A 21397-nucleotide genomic window follows, 5' to 3' on the forward strand; every position below is an offset into this window, starting at 1 on the left:
CACACAACCCAATTTTTTTTCTTCACCATATTCAAATATTCAAACGGAAGCGCGCTCGTCCGTTCAACTGCCGTTCTTGTCTTGGAACGCGTTTGTGTCATGCGCGAGAGAACACCATTTCGAATCAAGAGCCATGGAAAATTTTTAGAACTAAATTTCTTAATAATATTGCTTATCATACAAAATAATAAGCTAAAATATTATTCATGTCTATTTATTTCTGTCCCTTTCAATACATATCACGTGAGCGCTTATAAAATTTGCCAACTTCCGCCCGCACTACGTTTTGGCGCGCCCGAAGAACGCAATGACGCGGCTCTCCCTATAAGCAGACGACGTAATCTGGTGGCGGGCCGTTCCTCTCGTAGTTTGGTACGGTCAACGGTAGTCCTCGGAAGATACAAAGTTGCAAAAATGGCCTCCCTCGTCTTAAAACGCTGTCGGATTCACTGTCTAATGAGGTTCAACAAACGACTATCGTCCGCAAATGCCCTCAGGTAGGTCGTGAGCGCGATTTTTGATTCTTGATTTAAGCCTACACCTTCGTGCCGATCCATCGACCTCGCCGATCCACGTTGTGCGATCCGGCGACCTTCAACTTGAGTTCGTCCACCTGAGCCGCCAGACTGGTCGATCAATATTGACGGGTGGGCCCTCACCGTCAACAAACCTTCCGCAGATATTAGCTGTATCGAGTCAGTCAAGGGGCTGCTCGAGTGCTTCGCGGCAAATCGTCTGTATCTAATCGTCGCACTTGACGACAGCTGTAACTTCTTTCGACGTGGGGATCGGAGGGGAGGTTGCATCACTTATCGTTCGTTGCCGGTCTTGCCTCCGTTGAAATCGTGGGATCGTATTGGAAATATTTATTGAAGTTCCGGAGGAATTAATGCCGAGCCGCGTAATGGGTTAATCATATGACAAGGTGTGTTTCGTGTGGGTCTTGTCCAAACTCGTCAAACTTGTCCCGCTCGTCGAAGTTCCTTCGTGCGTGTAATGTTCGCGGGGCAAAGTGGTTTGCTTCGCAGCAATGAAACGGCAGTGTGAACACAATTTCTTAAGAACAGGACGAGGTCAGAGCGAAATCGTTGAGGAGTTGTAAAGTTGTAATCGGTCCCGTTTGTCACTTCGGCGGCCGCCTCACGTTCGGCTTGAGAGAACGATCGTTTAATATTTTAGCAAATACAATGGTTATCTAAATTACCGTTGACTCGTGACTAGAGATTATAAAGTTAAAATTTGTAAAAAAGTGGCTAATAGGAAATTTACATTAACAGGTACTGTAGACAATGATAATTAACCAATTAATTTTCGCAATCAACATCGGGTGCTTGCATCTCTGGGGCACACCCAACGATCTTGGATCACTCACCCATTTATTATAGTTGCTTTCATTTGTGAAAACCTATCCTCCACGCCAAACTTAACCCTTCTAGTTGCACAACCACTTTTAGTTTCAAAGTAGTCAATAATCTCTCAAACTCTCTCCTGTCTTTTTTTCTTTATTATTTTGTATTTGATTGCATGTATAAAAACCCCTTGGAGGTTGAATTGGTCCTTAGTCTTTGCCGGGGCAAGCCAGATGTTCATTGCTGGTTTCGCATGTAAACTCCCAAAATTTACTTAATTTTTCTTTCTTTCAAGCCTAAATGATTGCTTAGCCTTTTTCATTTCTATTCTTGCATTTCGTGATTCAGTGCAGGACATTGGCTCTGAATTGTCCACAACATTCTTTTTATATATTATGTGCACAGACGAACGTGCATTTGCAGAATAATGTGTTCGTTCGGGCACTCACTCGAATGCAAAAGATGGGTGTGGACGACGGTTGAGTCGCACCCTTTCAGATGCCACAAAAGATTTTTCTCTGACATCAGTGCATTGGCAAAAAAAGAAAAATGATTGACGTAGGAATCATTTCCCGTAGAATCCAACAACTTAATGTACCTGCGATAATACTGTACAGAAGGTTTGACTTGCTAGGAATAATTACTCGAGTGCTATCTTATTCTAAAAATAACCGGGCACCGTCGAAGATTAAACAGTCTCGGTAACGCCCCGCTATGTGCTGTACTGGTACTTTGTCGGCTCCTTTATGTGCGCCAACATGTGCGTCGCTCGGGCACATTGTCCGTGTGTGCCACTCGCTTTCCGTGCGGTGTTACTTCACAATCCAAACAAGTACTAGTGCTTGTGACTGGATGAGTCATACCCATCAAGCTCACAGCCAGTATGTTTCATGAGATTGGATGTGCGACCTGAACGCGGTGACGTAACGATGAAGGCACCTATCGACACCTTAAATTTATTCGCCATGGGATTCTTTTTTCGGACATTAGGCGCAATTTAATTAAGAAAAAGCAAAATGCTTTTCACGAAAATTGAGTTTGGAGTGGCCCTTATTTATTTTACCCCTAGAATTTAGGGTATTACACTGAAATTGGGTATAAATGAGGATGTTTATTCATACTTAATTTAGAAAAACGGGCTGCAATTACTGCAGAACATCCAGTGCTTTTCGCTGCCGCCTGGGTTTGTCACAAGTGTCGTAACGTCCTTGGTGGTCTTTTTGATCCAGCTGTTACAGTTCCGCTACTGCAAACATGCTGCGTTTGAGCGTGTTTTGCATTGCCCAAAAAATTAAAAACAGAATGGAGCCTTTTGTTTTATTTTTGTGTACGAATTGCACTCTTCCTTGGCCCTAAGGCAGCAGAGAAAAATCTGTAAATGATTTACGAAGTCCAGCCTCGTGTGTAAATTCCTAGGAGCACCAGTGTATTTAATTCAAAGGCTCTATGCCAATCTTTTGTGACCATATACCATCAATTGCTTAATTTTCTCGGACCTAATTATGCAAGTGCATCACTCCATGCTGACATATTTATAGTGTTCCACTCCCACTTTCAAATTTTTGGGCCTGTGAAACATTCCCAAACTCCGTAGCCTGCAGAAATTGCGAAATGTTGAGTCCTCGAAAATGAAGTTTGTTTACATGATATCTTTTAAGGGCAACGGTGCATGGGGTGAGCTTCTCTGCCATCTGTTATCTGTCAAAGGCCTCCCTACGTCATTGTTGCATCTCTGTCAGCTTCGAGGTTATCCAGGGTCACCTGATACTGCCCCTGAAATCGCTTTTTCTACTTTTTCTCTCTCCTTTCCTTCGCTCGGCGGGTGAGTCTAGAGAAAAACTTTAGTCGGTAGTTACGTCGCTCCTGCCAATGGAGCCGACAAAAAAACTTTACACACGTGCCTTTGAAGATGTGTACATTCAGTCTTTCACAGCTTTTTCGGATTTAGAAATCCCTTTTGGCATCCCTTTAAACCAGTCTGCGCAACAACGACAACCAACCTTGTGCCGCAGCCGTACAAGAGTAACTTAAAAAGTGTGATGTGGCTGCTAAGCTAAAAATCACTAACATGCACTGCACATTCCTGATTCACATTAAAGCCTAGCAGTAACATGCCAAAGTTGTAGCCTGCGAAGATGCGACTCACTCCTGTAGTTGGGGTGCCATAAAGACCTCTTCACACAGTACCATTTCTTTGTTTCTTTATCTTACGGGAGCTTACGTCGAGTCACCGTGACATCCAGGAGTTTAAATGACCTATATATTGCTCTATGTATAAGTTTGAAAATGTGTGACCATGTTGCACCCTTTTTGCAAGTGTAAAGGGGAGGCAAGGAGATCAACAAGTTGCTAAATGCTGCTTTCCCTTCTCAAACGGAGAGAAATACATTGATTGATTAATTGTCTACCCGTATTTACTGAATACAACGAAACCCTACTCATGGCATCACGTTAGAAAATGTAAGAAAATGCTCCTGTGTGAACAGACTTAACACGCTTAGAGCAACCAACTCGGCCTAAATCTTTGCGGTGCACCTCGTACGTCTGCAGGGTGCGTGCACTCAGCTTTGCCCAGACGGTGGAGGATTTCAAGGTGGAGAACGAGCCGATGCTGACGTACCTGCCGGGAAGCCAGGAGCGCAAGCTGCTTCAGGAGGCGCTGGAACGGCTGAAGGACACGTGCACGGACATCCCCATAGTGGTTGGAGGCAAGGAGATCAGGACCTCCGAGCCGCGATACCACGTGGCCGTGAGTGGGACCACGCCAAAATTTCCTTTGACGAATTTGCTGCATCACCGACCACAGGCTTGCCACATTGTGTTTACGCGGCGAGCGGCTCCTTTAGTTTGACAGCTGCCCTGGGGTGCAGGCAGAGAAACCTTTGGCTCAGAATGTACTTAGTTACCTTAGGCTAGCATACGAGACTGTAATTTTTGTTCTATATGTAGCTTACACTGTCGTCACTTAGTCATACATAATGAGAGAAAGGGCACGTGAGAGTGTAGCTTCCACTTGCTTAATGAGATGCTTCTTGCCACCAGAAAGAGGGGCGAACTTGGAGGAAAAGGCACGTGAGAGTGTTGCTTGTGCAGCGTTATTGAGGCACTTTTGGCTACCAGAAAGAAAGGCGGGTTGACGTCACGTGCAAGCCATGGATAGTTGTTGACAGGCTAAGAGTTCACGCAAACGCCGTAGAGGTGGTCACCTCCTCTCCAGCATTCCTTCTGCAAAGTGTTAGCACAAACAAGCAATCATCTTTTTTTTTTCAATTTTATTTCAGAATTAAGTTTGTCATTAAAACTAGTCGTGTGAAGCAAATGACTCATTTTGGGCACAATGCTAAGCAGTAAGATTTGTTGCTTACTGTTACATTTTTAAATTAAAATGCAAAAAAGCACCAATGCTGTGCTTGCGCTAACAGTGTTGTGTTCTGTACAGGTTTCTTGCTATGCCCTATACTGGTTAAGAATTGCATTTAGTTGCAAATATGCATGGTGTCCTAGATAGCTTGCACCAAACTTTACAAAAAAACGAAGCACTCTGCAAGAGTGAAACCACCTTTGTGTTAAAAAGCTTTCTGGGAAAGTGCAAATGTTTCTTAGTGCACCGAGTGATCTTGTTAATTAAGACTAATTAGCTAATTCTTTAATTTGTTTAAAGGCGTCATGAAAATTTTACAACTTTTTCCTGTTTAGCTTTTCTCCTCAACTCGTAAATCGCGCATTCTACCAAACAGTTCAAGAAGACTGAAAGGGGGAGACCCCTCTTGCTCCGACTCTCATTTGTGTACCCGGACACAGCCATTCTCCCCCTGGAAGATTAGCCTGTCGCTCAAAATTCGGACAAAAGTTGCTTTCACCATCCCGTTCACCCCGAAGCTGACAGTGCTGTGGGCTCATTGGGCCAGCCACACTTTTGTCACATGATGACGCTCTCTCGTGCATACCCACGCGCAGAGAATGAGGTCAGTTGATGAAAGGAAGGCACCTGATTGGTCCGGCAAGCGCGTAGCTTCCACCGCAATGTCAGCTTAGGGGTGAAGGGAATAAGTGAGGTCCGGTGTTGTGCGACGTGCGTTTGGATCCGGTGGCGCGCTTTGGGGACCGCGGATGTATCACAGTGAAAAGGCAGAGAGCTTAGAAGGGAAGGAGGTACGAAATAGTCCGTTGTGTTTTCAGATTTTCGTATCAAAAGTCAGACTTTTGACTTTCTACCTTTTTTCTTTTGGCCCACTGAACGATGTGCTATTAGTAAAATCCCAACCTAAATTGATGTATCCCAGCCCAAGATTCGTTTCATGGGCCCTTTAAGAGCCGAGGTGTGATTTTGAAAGTTTTAGAGGTCATGGGGACAAACATTCAATTAAGCTAGGTGTTTCCTACATGATACTCCTTGTGCGCTTCTTTTTATTAGCCTAAAAAGAAAGACTGCGAAATATAAAAGACCATGTGACAACGGGGGGGCGTGTCGTGCTTGCAGTGCTCTCAAACGTGCTCTGAAGGAACGAAGTCCACCTAGTCAGGGTGTTTCTCAATGTGCTCTGCAAATTTCCAATTCATACCTCAGGCTTTTGAACAAATAATCAAAAATTAGTCTTAATTATCAAAATAACTAAAGGCACTAAAAAAATTTCGCGCTTTCCCAAAAAAGCTTTTTAACAACATGCAGTTGGTTTCACTCTCGCAGAGCACTCCGTTCTTTTGTAAAGTTGGGTGCTAGTTATTTGGGACACCCTGTATAGAGGAAGTGCACTTGGTTCGCCAACACTCAAAATAAGATCTTGTAGCATACGTGAAGTTTTACATTATTGCATAGGTACCTTTGTCTCAACATTTATTTTGGTCTGTGCATTTGCAGTATGCCCTTGTGTGCATGCTGTGTAGCATGTGTATGTCCGGTCAGCAAACCCATATTGTTTTCTTGCAGCAATTACTTAAGTGCTTGTTTGAAAGGAAACTCAATTTATGTGGAGTGTGAACATCTTTTTTTGAACAAGATGCATTGCCTTTCTTTTCCAGCCATTTGACCATTCCAAGAAAGTAGCTAAATACTACTGGGCATCAGAGGTGAGAGCTTTTTGGCACTGTCCATTGTTGTGTTTTTAACATTTTGCACTGTATTAGTGATTGGTTTTTCATATATTTTGAAATTATTTGTTTCTAGTCGTGCTCAAAAAAAAAAAATAAGGTTGTCACATACAGTTGTATTTCTGGCATTGCCTGCCCAAAACATTTTCAGTGGTAGTATTTTGCAGGCCCTTGCGAAAGAAAGAGAGAGAAAGCAAGAAAATAAATGGTTGTTTTAAAGACCCTTGGAGCACTTTTCCAATGCATCTTAATTCTAAATATCAAATGCTTTCTTCTTTGAGGTGATGTATCGATCTACAGAATGTTAGTGAAGTAGTTTGAAGTTCGTTCCAATGAACTCATAGCATTGCAAGTCATTTTTTCATAACCTATGCTGCAAGTGCAATGGGAATTATCATAAAAGAGGACTCATAAAAGGAGAGTATGAAGGACTGGTACTTAAAGGTGCCATTGAATGGTATTCTGTCTTTAAGGGCCCCTGAAAAGAAAAAAAGAAGTTTTCTTTAAACAGTCTGGTTGGGATACGTATGTAAAAAAATTAATTTTGGAGGAAAAAAAAATATTTTTAGAGTAATATTGACGGTGCGAGGCGCGATTTAGTCGGTAGTCACCTCCTTTCGAGGAGAGGTGTATCGGCTTTGCCTTCACGTTGTGGTGGAAAGAGCGAATGACCATTCCGTGACATCATGAACTTCGTGCTCTGCTATAAAAAAAATTAATTATTTTTATATCACATTATTTATAAGCATTTTAAATTTAATATGCATAACTACATAACTTTTTCACGAGGCTATTCTACAAGACGAAAACATAGTTTATCCATAGTTCCATATATACCTTGCAATAATTGTTTAAAATTTTAGTTTTTTCTATGTACTGTGGAGGAGTAAAACGGGCTTCCTCGAGAGACAGTGGAATTAGGATCTCTTGATTAGTTTGTCGCGCATTTAGTATAATTTATTGTGTTTTGCTACTGTGTGGTGTAGAATGTGAGTGCCTGTATAATTGACCTAGTGTATTACGTTTCATTATGTTTGTATCCCAGCTGCTATGATCTCCATTTGAGATTAGCAGTATTTCTAAATCAATAAAATTCAAATAAATATTTTGCCTTCAATATTTCTTTAAAAACGTTCAGCCTTTCCACTCTCGTGAAGAAGGAAAACCGGCGGAGCTGTACTCGATACACTGCCGCAACGCGCACTCGCCCGTTTCCCGCTTCTTCTTGTCCGACACATCGCCAATCGTGGATATGTCTCTGGCGAACCAAAGTCGGTCGCAGACGCGAATTCCCTCCGGAACCTCGCCGTCGCTCCTGGGAACTGTTCAGCCGGCATGGAGTGCAGTCGTCGCCGGGCCTCGCACTTGCGCTTGGCCTCCGTGGCCTGGTCGTTGTCCGTGGCGTTGGCCCGCCAGCGCCCTTTACATCGCTGGTTCTGAAACTGATAAGAGCGTAGCAGACAACGCGCAAAACAGACGAGGATGAAGAAACACGTGACGAGCGCTGCGCTCGTTACGTGTGCTTCTTCTTTGTCGTCGTCTGTTTTTTGCGCTGTTTCCTATGATGAATTCCCACCAACGCGCCCAACTATTCATTCTTCTATGATAGCTGGAAAGGTTGCTGCCATCTACGAGCGACGGTGGCAACCAGACTGGCTGTGTGCTTGCCGCTGTCACTTATAGATGGCGGTAGCTGTCCAGGTAAGTTTGTGTCGAGAGGCGTTTGATACCGGACAGAATCCTGGGGAACCTAGCCCTTAAAAGCTCCGCTGTAAAACTATTTTTTTTTCGTGTAAAATTAATTTTTTGACACGCGTGTCCCAACCAGACTGTTTGAAAAAAAAAAAAATTTTTTTTTCTTTTCAGGGGTCTTTTAATGGAACGCACCATACGCAAACGCTTTGGCACAAGTGTGACACCAGTATACTTGCATGCAACGACACTTAGCTGGAAGCTTCTATGCTGCAGTATCATTTCAGGGACGGAAGCGAGCGATTTCTTTTATTCTCTCTCGTAAAGCTGGCTGATGTAGTCATAAGGATCACTCTGTTGATGCAGCCGGGGGTACCTTCCCACAGTAACGACAGGCAGTGGCGTCACTAGGGTCAGCAACACCCAAGGCAATGGCCTGCTGCGATTCTTCCCCCCCATCTCTCCCCCTCGTGGCCCACCACCACTTCCCCCTTTGACTGCCCAGCTGCACCTTACTGAACATTGCACTCCGGGCGGTTCGACCCTCCACTAGTGACTCCACAGACGATAGGCGAACGCAGCTCAAGGATTAAAAAAATGAAAGCCGTTTACAACTCCCTGTAACGCCGAATTAGAGCGCAGCTTTTGAGGAGGAGGAGGGAAGGGTACTGAGGGTCACGTGTTCTCGGGGGGGGGGGGGGGGGGGGGTGTCACGTGACTTTCCAGAGAAATTTTTCCGCTAGATCTAGCGGGGAAATTTTTCCGCTAGATCTAGCGGGGAAATTTTTCCGCTAGATCTAGCGGGGAAATTTTTCCGCTAGATCTAGCGGGGAAATTTTTCCGCTAGACCTAGCGGGGAAATTTTTCCGCTAGATTTAGCGGGGAAATTTACCCATAATGCACAGCACGGTTACGCCGACGCCGCTCAAGCCGAAAACGGGCGCCTAAGAGCTGCGCTCTAAAACAAGCACTTGTGAGCACCTGGCTAGAGCTCAGTTACATCAGTGCTGTGGCAGACATTTGTGTTGTGGCTCTGGTCCAATGGGTATGGTGACGGGAATAACCAAATTCCAGCAGTGTCCGGAGTCTTTGCATTGCTGACTTTTTTGCGTGACTATGATGAACATTGGCGACATGTAATGAGCACCAGATCATGTGGTTGCTTTTTCTGGCTGCGAGCCGAGGGGTTGAACTCCGTTTCTTTTTTTTTAATTTTCTCTGCAACTGTTCTACTTTGTTTCACCGCAAGTAGGCAGACACCAAGAAATATGACCCCAGTGAGCCAATCAGAGCGTCGGGCAAAGGCATGTGCCTATGTATCTTGGAAGTACATAGAATGCGGGTTTTGTAGGTTATGAATATAAATGGCTCATTTTAAGCACTACTTAGCGAAAGTGAGAGATTTGTTTCATGACCGCTTCAGTTAGGCTGTATTCCAAATCTTACCCAAATGGATCCGAGTTACTCCGGCAAGTCGTGTCAACTGACAGCACAGACTGTAAACGCTAGATGCACCAAGATGCAAAACCTTTACCCTGGAGTAAGATCAGGTAAATTTTGGAACACGGCCTGAGTAAATAACTATCCGGGTTACCCGTTGAGATAGACAGAGTGTTACGATGGACACAGGGTGAAAAGACTGAAGGAAGAGTGATTTTGTTGTTGCAGGAAACAATCCAAGAGGCGATCAACACCAGCCTGAAGGTGCGGGAAGAATGGGAGAGCCGCCCCCTCAACGAAAAAGTGCAGCTGTTCCTGAAGGCAGCCGATCTTGTGAGCAAGAAGTACCGCTACCAGCTCAATGCTGCCACCATGATTGGACAGGTATGGCAGCCTCTTCCTGTCTGCTCGAAGCTTTTCTAAGCAGATGTACCTGGTCAGGTTTCCTTCTTCTGGGCATACCGTAATATCCCGAGTCATCGCCCACCCCCCTACCGCCTGAAATTCGTTAAAAAAGTGGGGTGGGCCATGTCTCGGTGGGTGAGCACAAACACTTAAAAAAAAGCGGAAAAAACCGCCTATTTTTCTCTGCGTATCTAGCGCCGATGCACAAGAGATACATCAAACTCAAAACTCGATTTAGTTTCATTGTTTTATAGAAAAGAATGCTCACGAAAGAATATTTTACTATAGCGAAGTCCGTAGCTTGCATACGCGCTAGAAACACCGCCGATCTGCATATAGCACGAACGTTTGTTCCGTGAAAGAATGTCACCATTATGTTCTCCTAGTTAGTAAAAAAAAAAGAAAAGAAAGAAAAGTCTACAAGAAAATAGAAAAACCGACCAGGCGCAACGAGCGAGCGAGCGAGCGGACCAAAGAAGCGACCAAGAGCAATGCTGGGAAAGCGGGAAAGCCGGCGGTCGCGTTGGCAAATACTTTGGCGTCGGGCCAAGTCGGGCGCCTTGTCAAGTGCAAGCTCTTGCGCAACTTTCTTGTTTGGTGCGTACATACGTGCGTCCGTGCACGGCGGGCTATCAATGCACGGTTGGGACGCTCTGCAAACGTCTGTGTAGGACGTTCCAGCAAAGTTTTATTTACGCTTTGGCTTTCCCTAAAGTATTGCACAACCCCGGTCGCGACGGGCGGGAAGAAGGAGCGGGTTCGCGGTGACTTTACTTCGGCGGAGACAGACTTTGACCTAACACTCCGCGGTTACGTTAACAAACTCTTATTTTGTTATCTCCATCGTTTTCTTTTCGCACGGATACACGACTACTTTGGGGTCGCTCACGGAGGAAATGTGTAAACGAAAAGAAGTGTCTTTCCCTCCTTCGTTTTACTTTGTCACGGACGTCCTCCAACTGTAGGGTCCGCGGCCGCGTCATTCGGGTAGGATGAGTGTTCGCGGATCGCAGAGTCCGCGCTGAGGTATTTGAAGGGGTGGGCGATGACTCGGTGTTTTTTCGGAAATCGATATTGGCCCAAAAATTGGGGTGGGCGATGGCTCGGAGATGGGCGATGACTCGGGATATTACGGTAGTTGCTTTGCTATTCTTTATCCTCGAAGGTATGTCGCTGCCAGTTTAGTCACCTGCAAGGCTGTCAAAGCAGTCCAGAGGTTGTTTAGGTTGTGTAATCTTTGTGTGCTGCATGTTGAGACACCTAATGAGCAGTTGCGTGCTCCACTGGCTGAATTGCCCACCTCGGCGCAAATGCCAGATGCCATTTCAAACAATACTGCCTTCCCTCTGTCAAAACCTCCATACAGCACAATTCATGTTGACTATGTTTGGCTTAGGCCTCCCTAAAGGCCTTTAAATGTCTGTCTCAGATTTACTTTGTGGAGGAAATAAAGTTGTACAGAAATATATGCAAGTTCTTCAGCTGAAATCGTCAGCACAGAGTGGCACTTTGGTAAAAAATAAAAAGAGACCGTCAAACTGGTTTGTTAGCCCATTAGCTTTAGGGGGACATCTGTTTGCATGCTTAAAATAAGGCTTGTTCTTGTATCTCTCTCTTCATGTACACTTTCCGAATAATGAAAAAAAACAATTTAGTTGTCAGATATTTATACATCATCACGTTCTGCAGACTGGGCAGCACTATGGATGTGCATGAATGGAGCCAAACTGTTGTGCCATCCGGTGATTGGGTCTTCAGTTTTAAGTAGATTACAGCACCATCTCTGAATGGCATAGAACCTCCTTAGAAAGTAGTTCTGACATTTATATGTTAGATATTCACTTGTTTCCACTTCCTTGTATAAGTTGCAGTTCTCTGCTTGAAATTCTTAAAGGAGCTGTGCAACAGTTTCAGTGCTTTGCTTAAATATTTTGGGAGTTGGTGTCTCAACCTTTCTGAAGTGAAGAAAAAAAAAAAAAACGCTTTTGCCTGCATGTCCTAGTTTTTATTTCAAAAACGGACGAAGATTGAGGTTTTCGGCACCTCTCAACTCCTTCACCATCTTCCGAGCCACAAGCACTGTGACGTCAATGGGGTCTGCGCGGGGTTCCGGTTAATTTCTCTCTCTAGAGCCCACAGTGAGCGGCGAGAACTCATCCGCTCGCGGCCGCGTGGCCACGTGCTGGCGGGCGCAGCGCTAACAATATGGTGAAAGGAGGAAAGTCTCATCCGGGTCCGGCCATACCCGTCCGGCCCTGTCCCCCTCCCTCCGGCTTCTGGCAGCTGTTCGCAGTAGCAGATAGAGCTGATGGTTTCATGGACCTAGGATAGATGGCGCCACTAAAACTCCGTATAATGAAAGTTTTGTCGACGATACCAGGTTTTTGACGCATTTATATTTATGTTGGAACGACAAGATTTATAGAAAAGTTACCTTTTATCGAGCAGGTATTTGCACAATTTGCTATCTTTCTACAAGACCCCCATTGACGTGTTTCTCATGGCCGCCGCTCGCGGCTGCAGGTCGGGGAATATCCTCATTTTTGCTTCGCGATTACGTGGCGGAATCGCAACGTTTCGAGGGAAGGAGGTGTGTTTTCTGTCCTTTGTGACAAGGTGAATAATATCAAAAGTAGAAGATGCCAATTCTTTCAACGTTAAAATCATTGCACAGCTCCTTGAAATAAATTTGTTAAAATTGCAGGGCAAGACAGTCTTCCAGGCCGAAATTGACTCCGCTGCCGAGCTCGCCGATTTCCTTAGGTTCAATGCCTTCTTTGCCAAGGTAAGACAACTTGATAGTAGATGGATGTCTGTATTGAGCTCTCACACCTTCCAAAATCTTTGCACGACCAGTCTCTTTATACTGTACAATGGGGCTGTGTTTTCAGATGTGCCAGGCTACTTTGCAGTGGTTGCTGCAGTGTGGTTGTCGTTTAGTTTTATCAGGCTTAATATATGTTCTTTACAATTTTGAGTCTTAGAAGGGAACAAGAAGTTTTGTTGCTGGCACATTGAGAACAATTGCGGGTTGCTCGTGAGCAGTGCTGCATCAGTTGCCTCTTGTTTGATGATGGAAGAAACACATTTAGGTAATGACTCTGGTCGCTTTTCCCTTGGGGTGCGAGCGACCAGATCGTGTTCGGAGCTAGCGTCGAACCAGGAGTAGTTAATTTCGCGCCGCTGCGGGGGGCGCTGGGGTATGCAGTCCCTCCTCTCGGCAGCCACGGTGTCGGCGGCGTAGCGTGCTCGCCTTTTGCGCGGTGTGGTGGTGGTGTGGTGGTTGTGTGCGGCTAGTGGCTGGCCTCCTGTTTTGCTTTGGAGCTGTATTGATCACAGGTGCCGCCATCATGCACGAAGGTGAGCTTTAACCCAAAAAGGAAGAGAGCACAGATTAACGGACTCTGGAGACTTGGTGGCGGCTCAGCAGCGGTGTGCGAGGAATGCGGGGCCACCGCTGGGAGAAACAGGAGCGGTTGGTTTGAGAGGGACCCCATACTTGGGCGCCATCTATCCTCAAGCGAGTGAAGCGCGCTCGGTGCGCCGAATATAATGTGACCGCCGCGTCGGACGGAGAGTCATCACCTAAATGTGTTCCTTCCACCGTGGGTACGACAAGGAGCAGTGAACGAGGGAATGCAGGACCACCACTGGGAGAAACAACCGGAGCGGTCCATTTGGGAGGGACCTTATACTTGGGTGCCATCTATTCCTGTGCGAGTGAAGCACTCGTTGCGCCAAATATAATGTGGCCGCTGCGTCAGACAGAGAGTCATCAGCTAAATGCGTTTCTTCCACTGTGCTCCTGTGCAGTGTTTGTGCAAACCTTTTCTTTCTTCTAGGAGCTCACCAAGTATCAGCCCATCACAACAGACCCCAAGGTGACGGTGAACCACTACAGGCAACGGGGACTGGAGGTTTGTTAGTTAAGATCGTTCAAATGAAACCTTGGTCATGAGTGGGATTCCGTGTTTTTGGAGTTCACTTTTTACCAAATTCAGAGGGTGTTTGTCGAGTTCAGTTTTAGCCGAAAATTTGGAGTTTAGAGTAGTTTATTTTTATTTGATTCCCAATTCTCCGAAATTCAAAGCATAATTTTGCAGTGTTTTTAGATTTAAAAAAAAAAAAGAAAGTCATATCCAGGTGTAAATGTCTTCTAGATTCAAAAGAAGGAGCTTGTATCAATTGATGTTTCTCACTGGATTTATCATTGGAGCCATTGCCATTCTCAATACTCATTTGTCCCACTACAAAATTTGCAAACAGGTGTTCGATAAACGTTGAGATCTTAAAATGAGTAAACTCCTGGAGGTAGTTGCTAGGAAGCCCGTATTCATTCCATTCTATCCGTCAACCTACCTTCAACTGCCCGCCCCTTCTCCTCCTCCTATGAAGTCTCTATGGTTCACAGCTTTCACTGTTACAAAGACATAACCCCTCCTTTCTCTAAGAAGCACAAATAGTATGGCCCAAACTGCAAACCGGAACAGTTGTTTGTGTCATGACACGAAAGACCTGTTGTCCTGATGAATCTTGACAAGATAAGCTGTAAGAATCCTTTAGTCAATGGTTCGAGATTTGAGAGCAAACTGGGGTTAGATTTTCTCAAGACCATTGACTTGTGCTGTGTTCAAACTTAATCATAAAATACCTTTTTGTTTCTTGGCATTGGTGAATTGAAATTCTGAGTTTGTCAAAGTAATCCGCATTTACGCAAACTTTACCGGCGGGTTTTTTTCTTCTTTAATTTTACGGATTTATCCAAAAACGGGGAACCCTAGTCATGAGGTGGTGCTACCTTGGACAAAAAATAAGACGAAATAAAAGTTGCAGTTCTGTTATTTGCTAACCAATGCGGGTACCTCTCCCGGTGGGTAAAATAGCCACGAGAAGGATTTTTACCTCACATGATTAGCCTCCACGAGGAGAAAGTACCTATAGTCGGTGACAGGTCAAGAACGAAGTGGAACCTCCTCCCACCCCTTTCCACTTCAGTGGAGCGAACGGTGGAGAGGAGGTTGCCTCCTCTCCAGCGTTCGCACTATTAAAGTGGAAAGAGGCGGGAGGGGCTTCCTCTTCGTTCACGACCTGTAACCGACTGTAGCATTTCAGCCAATTGTGCTCGGCAAATGTAAATCTTGGTTCTTGTATTTTTTTCTAGTTCTTGCTTAACGCAACCTTCCCCAAAAATAACTTTACATCGCACTCCTAAGGTACACTAATGCAGTTCATTTCACTTTCACTTCAAGCCTCTTTGCCCTTTCTCCGTGTGAGAGTTTTATCAGTTGATTCATTTTCTTAATGGCCTTGAAGCCAACGCAGCACCCAGACAGAAAGCTGCCAGAGGCAGCTTGACATGGTCCGGGACCTGTCTCAAACTTGTCAGCAGGACATCCATTGTAGGAGACAAAAGCAAACTACATACAAGGGGAAAAATAAGGTGAATAATCTAATGATAAAGATCAAATAATGAAAATCGTGTGCATTCAACTTATAGCAGCATTATACGAAGCAAAACAAAAAATTCCATTCACGCAACTTTGACGGACTTGAATAACCGAAACGAGGGTGGACCTACGGCAGCTATTGGCTCGTAACGCTAGGTACAATAAGACTTTTGTCACCATTGTTTTACCTACCGTTTGAGGTACCTGCAAAGATCGACGAGCTGGCCCTGGAGTGTGTCTCTTGACAGCTCTCGTGTTTTGCCCAGGGCTTTACAACTGCCATCTCTCCTTTCAACTTTTCGGCCATTGGTGGCAACCTGGCCTCTGCACCCACGCTCATGGTAAGTCGGCAAAGTGCAAAGACACTTGCTTCTGCATTTTGCACTTTGTGAGTGACTTATTTCTGTCTCTTCATAAGCCTGTATACCGTAAACTCTCACCGGAGCAAACTTCAAGGTACCCAAGGAAATAACTTACTTAAAGGGACACTGACGGGGTATTTATGCTCGCCGAGGTTTTTAGTTGTACGGGACATATGAGAGCTCAACTACCCAGAACAGAATTTGCGGCTCGAAATTCGGTTTCTTTCCGCCCGAAAACCGCCGATCAAGAAGTGGCCGGTTCGAGTCTCGCTCACTCTCTTTTTTGCGGTCACGGGCCGTTTTCTAAGGTATCGATGCGACCACCAAATTTATTCAAAGTCGTAAGTCACTGAAGGCACACACTCAATATTAAAAATAGAAAAAATATGAAACCCATTTTTTGTGGCTTCTAAAAAGCTGCAAATACGTTGATTGAAAAAAAAGTTCCACAGACAACCGGAAGCATTCTGTGCGTGCGTCGTTTCGCATATCGTCGTGGGACTCGCAGGGACGGCGATGGCAGCGGACGACGGGCGTGGGACCTCTATTTCAGAACTGTCGTTCGCGGAACCGGCGAATTTTGTCTGCCTTTAAAAGAGAAACTTGGGACTGATCAAAAGAATTGGTATTCATCCCGTACGACACGCCCGACCACCAAACCGATTTGCACGAAGACGTCGCCGAGCCGTCTCTCCCTTCTCGTGGCTGAAGACATTGCTCGCGCAAACATCAAGCACGACGTGTCTACTTAGAGTTGAATATGCACGCGTACGATTTCTTTACTAGGTGAGAACGTCGCCAATGCGTGGTGCATCCCGACTTCGACCCGGGAGTGCTTTTGCTAGAGGAAAATCGGCAGCAAACTTTCCAACTTACAGTTTATCGGCTGAATTATTACTAAGAAAAGAGATCCCCCAGTTTCGATATGCCCCAGTAGCTCAGTGGGAAAGACGTCCGCTTCGTACGCGGTAGGACCGGATTCGATCCCCCGTGAAACTTTTTTTTTTTTTTTTTTTCAAATATTTTTTTATGTCTACATTTCTTTTTTTTTTTTTTACAATTATCACTGAAGAAACAAAAAAAAACAAAAAAAAAACAAATGTTGTGGACGACACATCGCTGAATTAAATGGTATAGGATTTCCTTTTTGACACCTGCGAACTCAATGTAATCACTTTCCACAAAATGCAAGGAGCATATAAATCAGGTAGCGTCCGCTTTCAGAGGTGCCCGTAAATGGTCTACAGGAATTTCAGCCAGCCATTGGTCCTGATCCCGTTGATCTTTCGGAAACTCTCTCGCACAATGCCACTTCTGTTTCGGACGCAGGACATGTGAGCCAGCTCTTCACGGAACATCTTGGGTGTATTCTTTTCGGAGCCGATCAAAATTCACGACAGGCGCTCACTACTCATCTCCAACTCCTCAATGTACAAAACAACTCATCTTGGAGTACAGAACAACGAGCAGAACATACATAACTGCAAAAGAATCGCACGGCGAACAGTTCCCGTACGCCGCATGTCGTCTGCTACGGGAAGGAGAAAAAAAAACCAAAAAAAACACACGGTCGGGTGTAGCCACGTGACTTCCGCCACTCACTCTCTTCTCTCCACTTTTCCGACCTCCGTCGGGTTTCAGTTTCGAGCAGTTGCGTCTTTTGGCTTTATTAAAAAAATATGCTACACTGTTGCAAAAATATTAATTGGGTAGTCCTCCGACACCATAATAAAGCACCTGGCAAAAAATTAAAAAAAATTTTGGGGGGTGTCAGTGTCCCTTTAACTGAAAGTTCACCAAACTGAATATATTCACTAGAACATGGAACAGCATAGGGCGCAGCCTACACCGTGTCAAAAATGTGAAATGCAATTTATGGAGTCATATACATCGACATATACAAATTGCATAACAGTTACGTTGCGAAGCCATACCGCAACAGCATTGTCTACTGGCTTGAAATATCCCATGCAGAGTCGTTTCCTGTTGGGATTGAATGCAGTTTCTCCTTCAAGCTTGACTTTTGCTTTACTCTCGTTGACACTATCGATGGTGAAATCCCTCCTTTGCAACTTCCGCTTGCCTTTGACCATTGTCCAGACGCCGAAGGACTTTGAGGTTGTCTGATAGAGACAACCACTTCCGTTTCGTCGTATTCATTACGAAAGTGGGAGCACAAACTGCCATCCTGCCGTCGTTTCCCAAAACTAAGATGGCCGAATGGAACCGATGACAAAGAAAAAAACAGACACACCACGTGGTTTGTTTTCGTCTACCGCACAGTCGCTTTGCCTCAGCGGTGCTGTAAATGCCAGCAATAATACGTTGCCGCTGCAGAGGCAGCAGTGGTGGGGTGGCAGGGATCGGCTATGCCAGCACTGCAGAACACAAAACTTCGTTGAACTGATTGCAAAAATAATCCTGGGCCCGCTGATCAAGTTCGTTGAACTTTGCTATTCCGAAATTCATTTTTCGTTTAACTGATACATTTTTGCATATAATGCATAGGAAAACCATTGGGGATTTTTCTAAAGTTCGTTATTCTGAAATCTTCGTTCAACCGGCGTTCGCTCAAGTGAGAGGTTTCTTACTTGAGCGAACCTATTTAACTCTGTCTTTTATTCTCTATTAAAAATAACAAAGTTGGGACTTATTTCTATCTCTTCATAAGCCATACTTCAGCTAAAAATTTTATATATTCAACTCTGTCTTTTATTCTTAACAATAAAGTTTTGAAAACATATTGAGTTAGCACATGGACCCAGGATTATGCAGAACAGTGATGCTGTATTGACTAGGCCAATGCTTCGCAAGCATTTTGTGGCTGCGACACTCACAAACTCAATTAACTGTGGCCTAAAAAATAAGGGCAAAGGTGCACAAAATGTAAGAAAAGACGTGACGATCGAGGATTTAAAGTTCGACAGCGAGATGTCACTCTGCCCCAGAGATGTGGTGACACGGATTCTCCCTATAGACAAGCAACTTGGGTAGGGCATTAGGACTGCTAACCTGGGGTCTTTTCTGCTTGCTTCCGCTCTGACCACTTTATTTGCTCGTTCAATAAAGAGCCAGTCTAGTTAAAGGACACATGCAAAGGAAAAAAACATTTTTTTTAGACAGCTTAGATGGAAAAAGGATGTCATAAAACGATTTTACAACGAAGAAAAAAAATTTTTAGAGCTATATTTACGGCGCTATACGAATTTGTAGTTGGCGCTCGCGGGAGCCGCCGCTGGTCACGTGGTAGGCCCGCGTGCCGCCGCGCTGCGTCGCCGCCGCACGCTAAGCGTTGTGCGAACGCCGCTTCAACGCGTTTCTCCACGCCGCCATCGCCACCGCCGCCGCCGTCTGACCGGCGCACAGGTCTATCACGTCTGCTTGCGCTTTTTCAGAGTTTCCTTTGGGCTCTAAAAGTTACTAATTCATCTTAGTTTTTTGTTATACTTCAAACAAAGATCAATAAGTTACTTTTAGAGGCCATAGGAAGCTTCCGAAAGAACGCAAGCACCACGTGATAAGGACCAGTCACGTGATAAATACGGACCACTCTTCCGCGGTGCCCGCGGGCGCCAACTACAAATTCGTTTTGCGCCGTAAATATAGCTCTAAAAATTTTTTTTCTTCGTTGTAAAATCGTTTTATGGCGTCCTTTTCCCATCTAAGCCGTTCAAAAAAAATGTTTTTTTCCTTTGCATGTGTCCTTTATTCGGACACTAAGGGTCGCAGTTTGCTGTCAATATGATGGGCAGTGTTGCACACTGGACATAAAAGCGCCGACGTTGGAAGCAACTGACAAACGTTTCAAGTTTGTCTGGTTTCCCTTGACCTGACGAGTGGTCTCGTAAGAAGAGGCCCCCAAGTGCCTTCTCGGAGAGCTAATCACATTGAGAACATGCTAATCCCAAAAGGAACTTGGCTAGGGCAGTATTATAAGAGCACTATACTTGGTATCAATAAATTTGTGCCACATTGTCAAGGGCTGTGCAGCTTCACACTGCTGTGAGATCACATGGCCTATCCTTGCGACTCATTCGCAGGCACTATCGTGCGAAGGAGACACCAAACAAAGTCACAATCTCTTGCAACTGAGCGCTGTGGAGGTTACGCTTCCTTCATGACACAGCACAAAATAGTTGACGCCGAGTACAGTAATTGGAGAGATGTCCGGACCATCCAGTTACAATGCTACTAGCGCTTGGGAAATACTTAGCTAGGCTGCCTCGTGTGACCGGCTCAAGGAACTTGGCCGAAGCGCTCTAGTCCCACGTTTCTCCCTCGTCCTCTCTCGCAGGGAAATGTGGTGCTGTGGAAGCCGTCGGACGCAGCAGTGCTGTCCAATTACCTCATCTTCAAGATCTTCGAGGAGGCAGGCTTCCCTCCGGGCGTCATCAACTTCCTTCCTTCGGAGGGCCGCACCTTTGGGGACGTGACAAGCCGCTCCCCCCACCTGTCCTGCGTCAACTTCACCGGCAGTGTGGCGTGAGCTCTCTTCTTTCCCCAAAACCGTCTTTTGCTGGAGGCCGCTGCAAAGCATCCCATGTACAGCAGTAGTGGGTGTCCCCCTGCATGTTTGCAGAAGGTTGGCTCCTGAAACCTGCCATTTCGAATGGTTGGAGGGTGTGTACCATCTCTGGTGCGCAATCTCCCTTCGATGGCAGAATTGCAAATTATTACCATAAAATCGTTCAGAAATTATTTGCTTCGAAACACCGAATGCTTAGCATTCATAGACACCGCTCGGACGTGTTTGCCAGAGCCGCCCGGTGCAACAACCGGCCAATATTTCTACCTTCTTCCTTCCGCTGACCACGTTTCATGTTAAATTCAATATACTAAATGCCTCTTTAGGCAAGTTATTCCTATCATTGGGTTGGTTTCAAACCCCCCACAGGGCGGCTAATCATGCACAACATCTGCCGGGAATCGCAGCTTTGACCAGACTGACGGTGTGCAAAACGGGATTTCTCTTCCCGTTTCCCGTGGCATGTTGCTTCAAGCTCGGTGAATATTCCCCGTATTTAAGCTGCTTAACAAATTACTATGTGCCGTGAGCATGACAAAATCCAAGTTTTCTTCATATCCTTAATATAGCAAACATATTTCTTGTTCTCGTCGACTGTGTTTTAATGCAGTCCGACGGTACTGATTAGGGATCACTTGAAAAGTCCTAATTTCGTTTCTTTGGGGGTGAAGAATTAATAAGCTAAGAGTTCCGGAAGGTCGGGGTTGCGAGCTGCTCAAATAAATGGCATTAACAAAGACAACTTTGGTCTTTCTGTTTAGCTACATTTTCCAAATGCTGTTTAATACTGTCAAACCCGGTTATAACAAAATCAATGAGAATCAGAAATCACTTAGCTTTACCCACTTCTTCGTTGTATCTAAAAAAAGAAAAAAATAATTAACATGGGCTGTCATGGGTGCTTGTTTAGTGTGCCTGCAGAAACCGGTTGACCCGTCCCTGCCTGCGCTCTCTGCTAGACCGGAGCCGCTTCTCGGCAATTGCGAGAAGCTTCAATCGAGAAAAGATTCTTCAAGCTACGTATGGGCCGTGTCAACAGCTGCAACAGCCCCCGCGGAGGACACCCGCGCGTGGACGGCATTCTTTACC

General features: G+C 45.2%; 1 protein-coding gene across 1 annotated transcript in view; it reads left to right on the plus strand.

Annotated features, from left to right (window-relative positions):
* Window positions 1-289: 289 nt before the first annotated feature.
* The window catches only part of LOC8023108 (delta-1-pyrroline-5-carboxylate dehydrogenase, mitochondrial), a 38920-nt gene continuing 17812 nt past the window's right edge, over window positions 290-21397 (plus strand). Inside the window, exons 1-8 of the mRNA XM_002399224.5 lie at window positions 290-497; window positions 3900-4098; window positions 6369-6416; window positions 9798-9953; window positions 12679-12759; window positions 13817-13891; window positions 15688-15762; window positions 20078-20265. Coding sequence (XP_002399265.3) covers window positions 415-497; window positions 3900-4098; window positions 6369-6416; window positions 9798-9953; window positions 12679-12759; window positions 13817-13891; window positions 15688-15762; window positions 20078-20265 — 905 coding nt within the window. The 5' untranslated portion in view covers window positions 290-414. The remainder of the gene's footprint in view (window positions 498-3899; window positions 4099-6368; window positions 6417-9797; window positions 9954-12678; window positions 12760-13816; window positions 13892-15687; window positions 15763-20077; window positions 20266-21397) is intronic.

Source organism: Ixodes scapularis, unplaced genomic scaffold, assembly GCF_016920785.2.
Source record: "Ixodes scapularis isolate PalLabHiFi unplaced genomic scaffold, ASM1692078v2 PGA_scaffold1__304_contigs__length_218370807, whole genome shotgun sequence".
NCBI lineage: Eukaryota > Metazoa > Arthropoda > Arachnida > Ixodida > Ixodidae > Ixodes > Ixodes scapularis.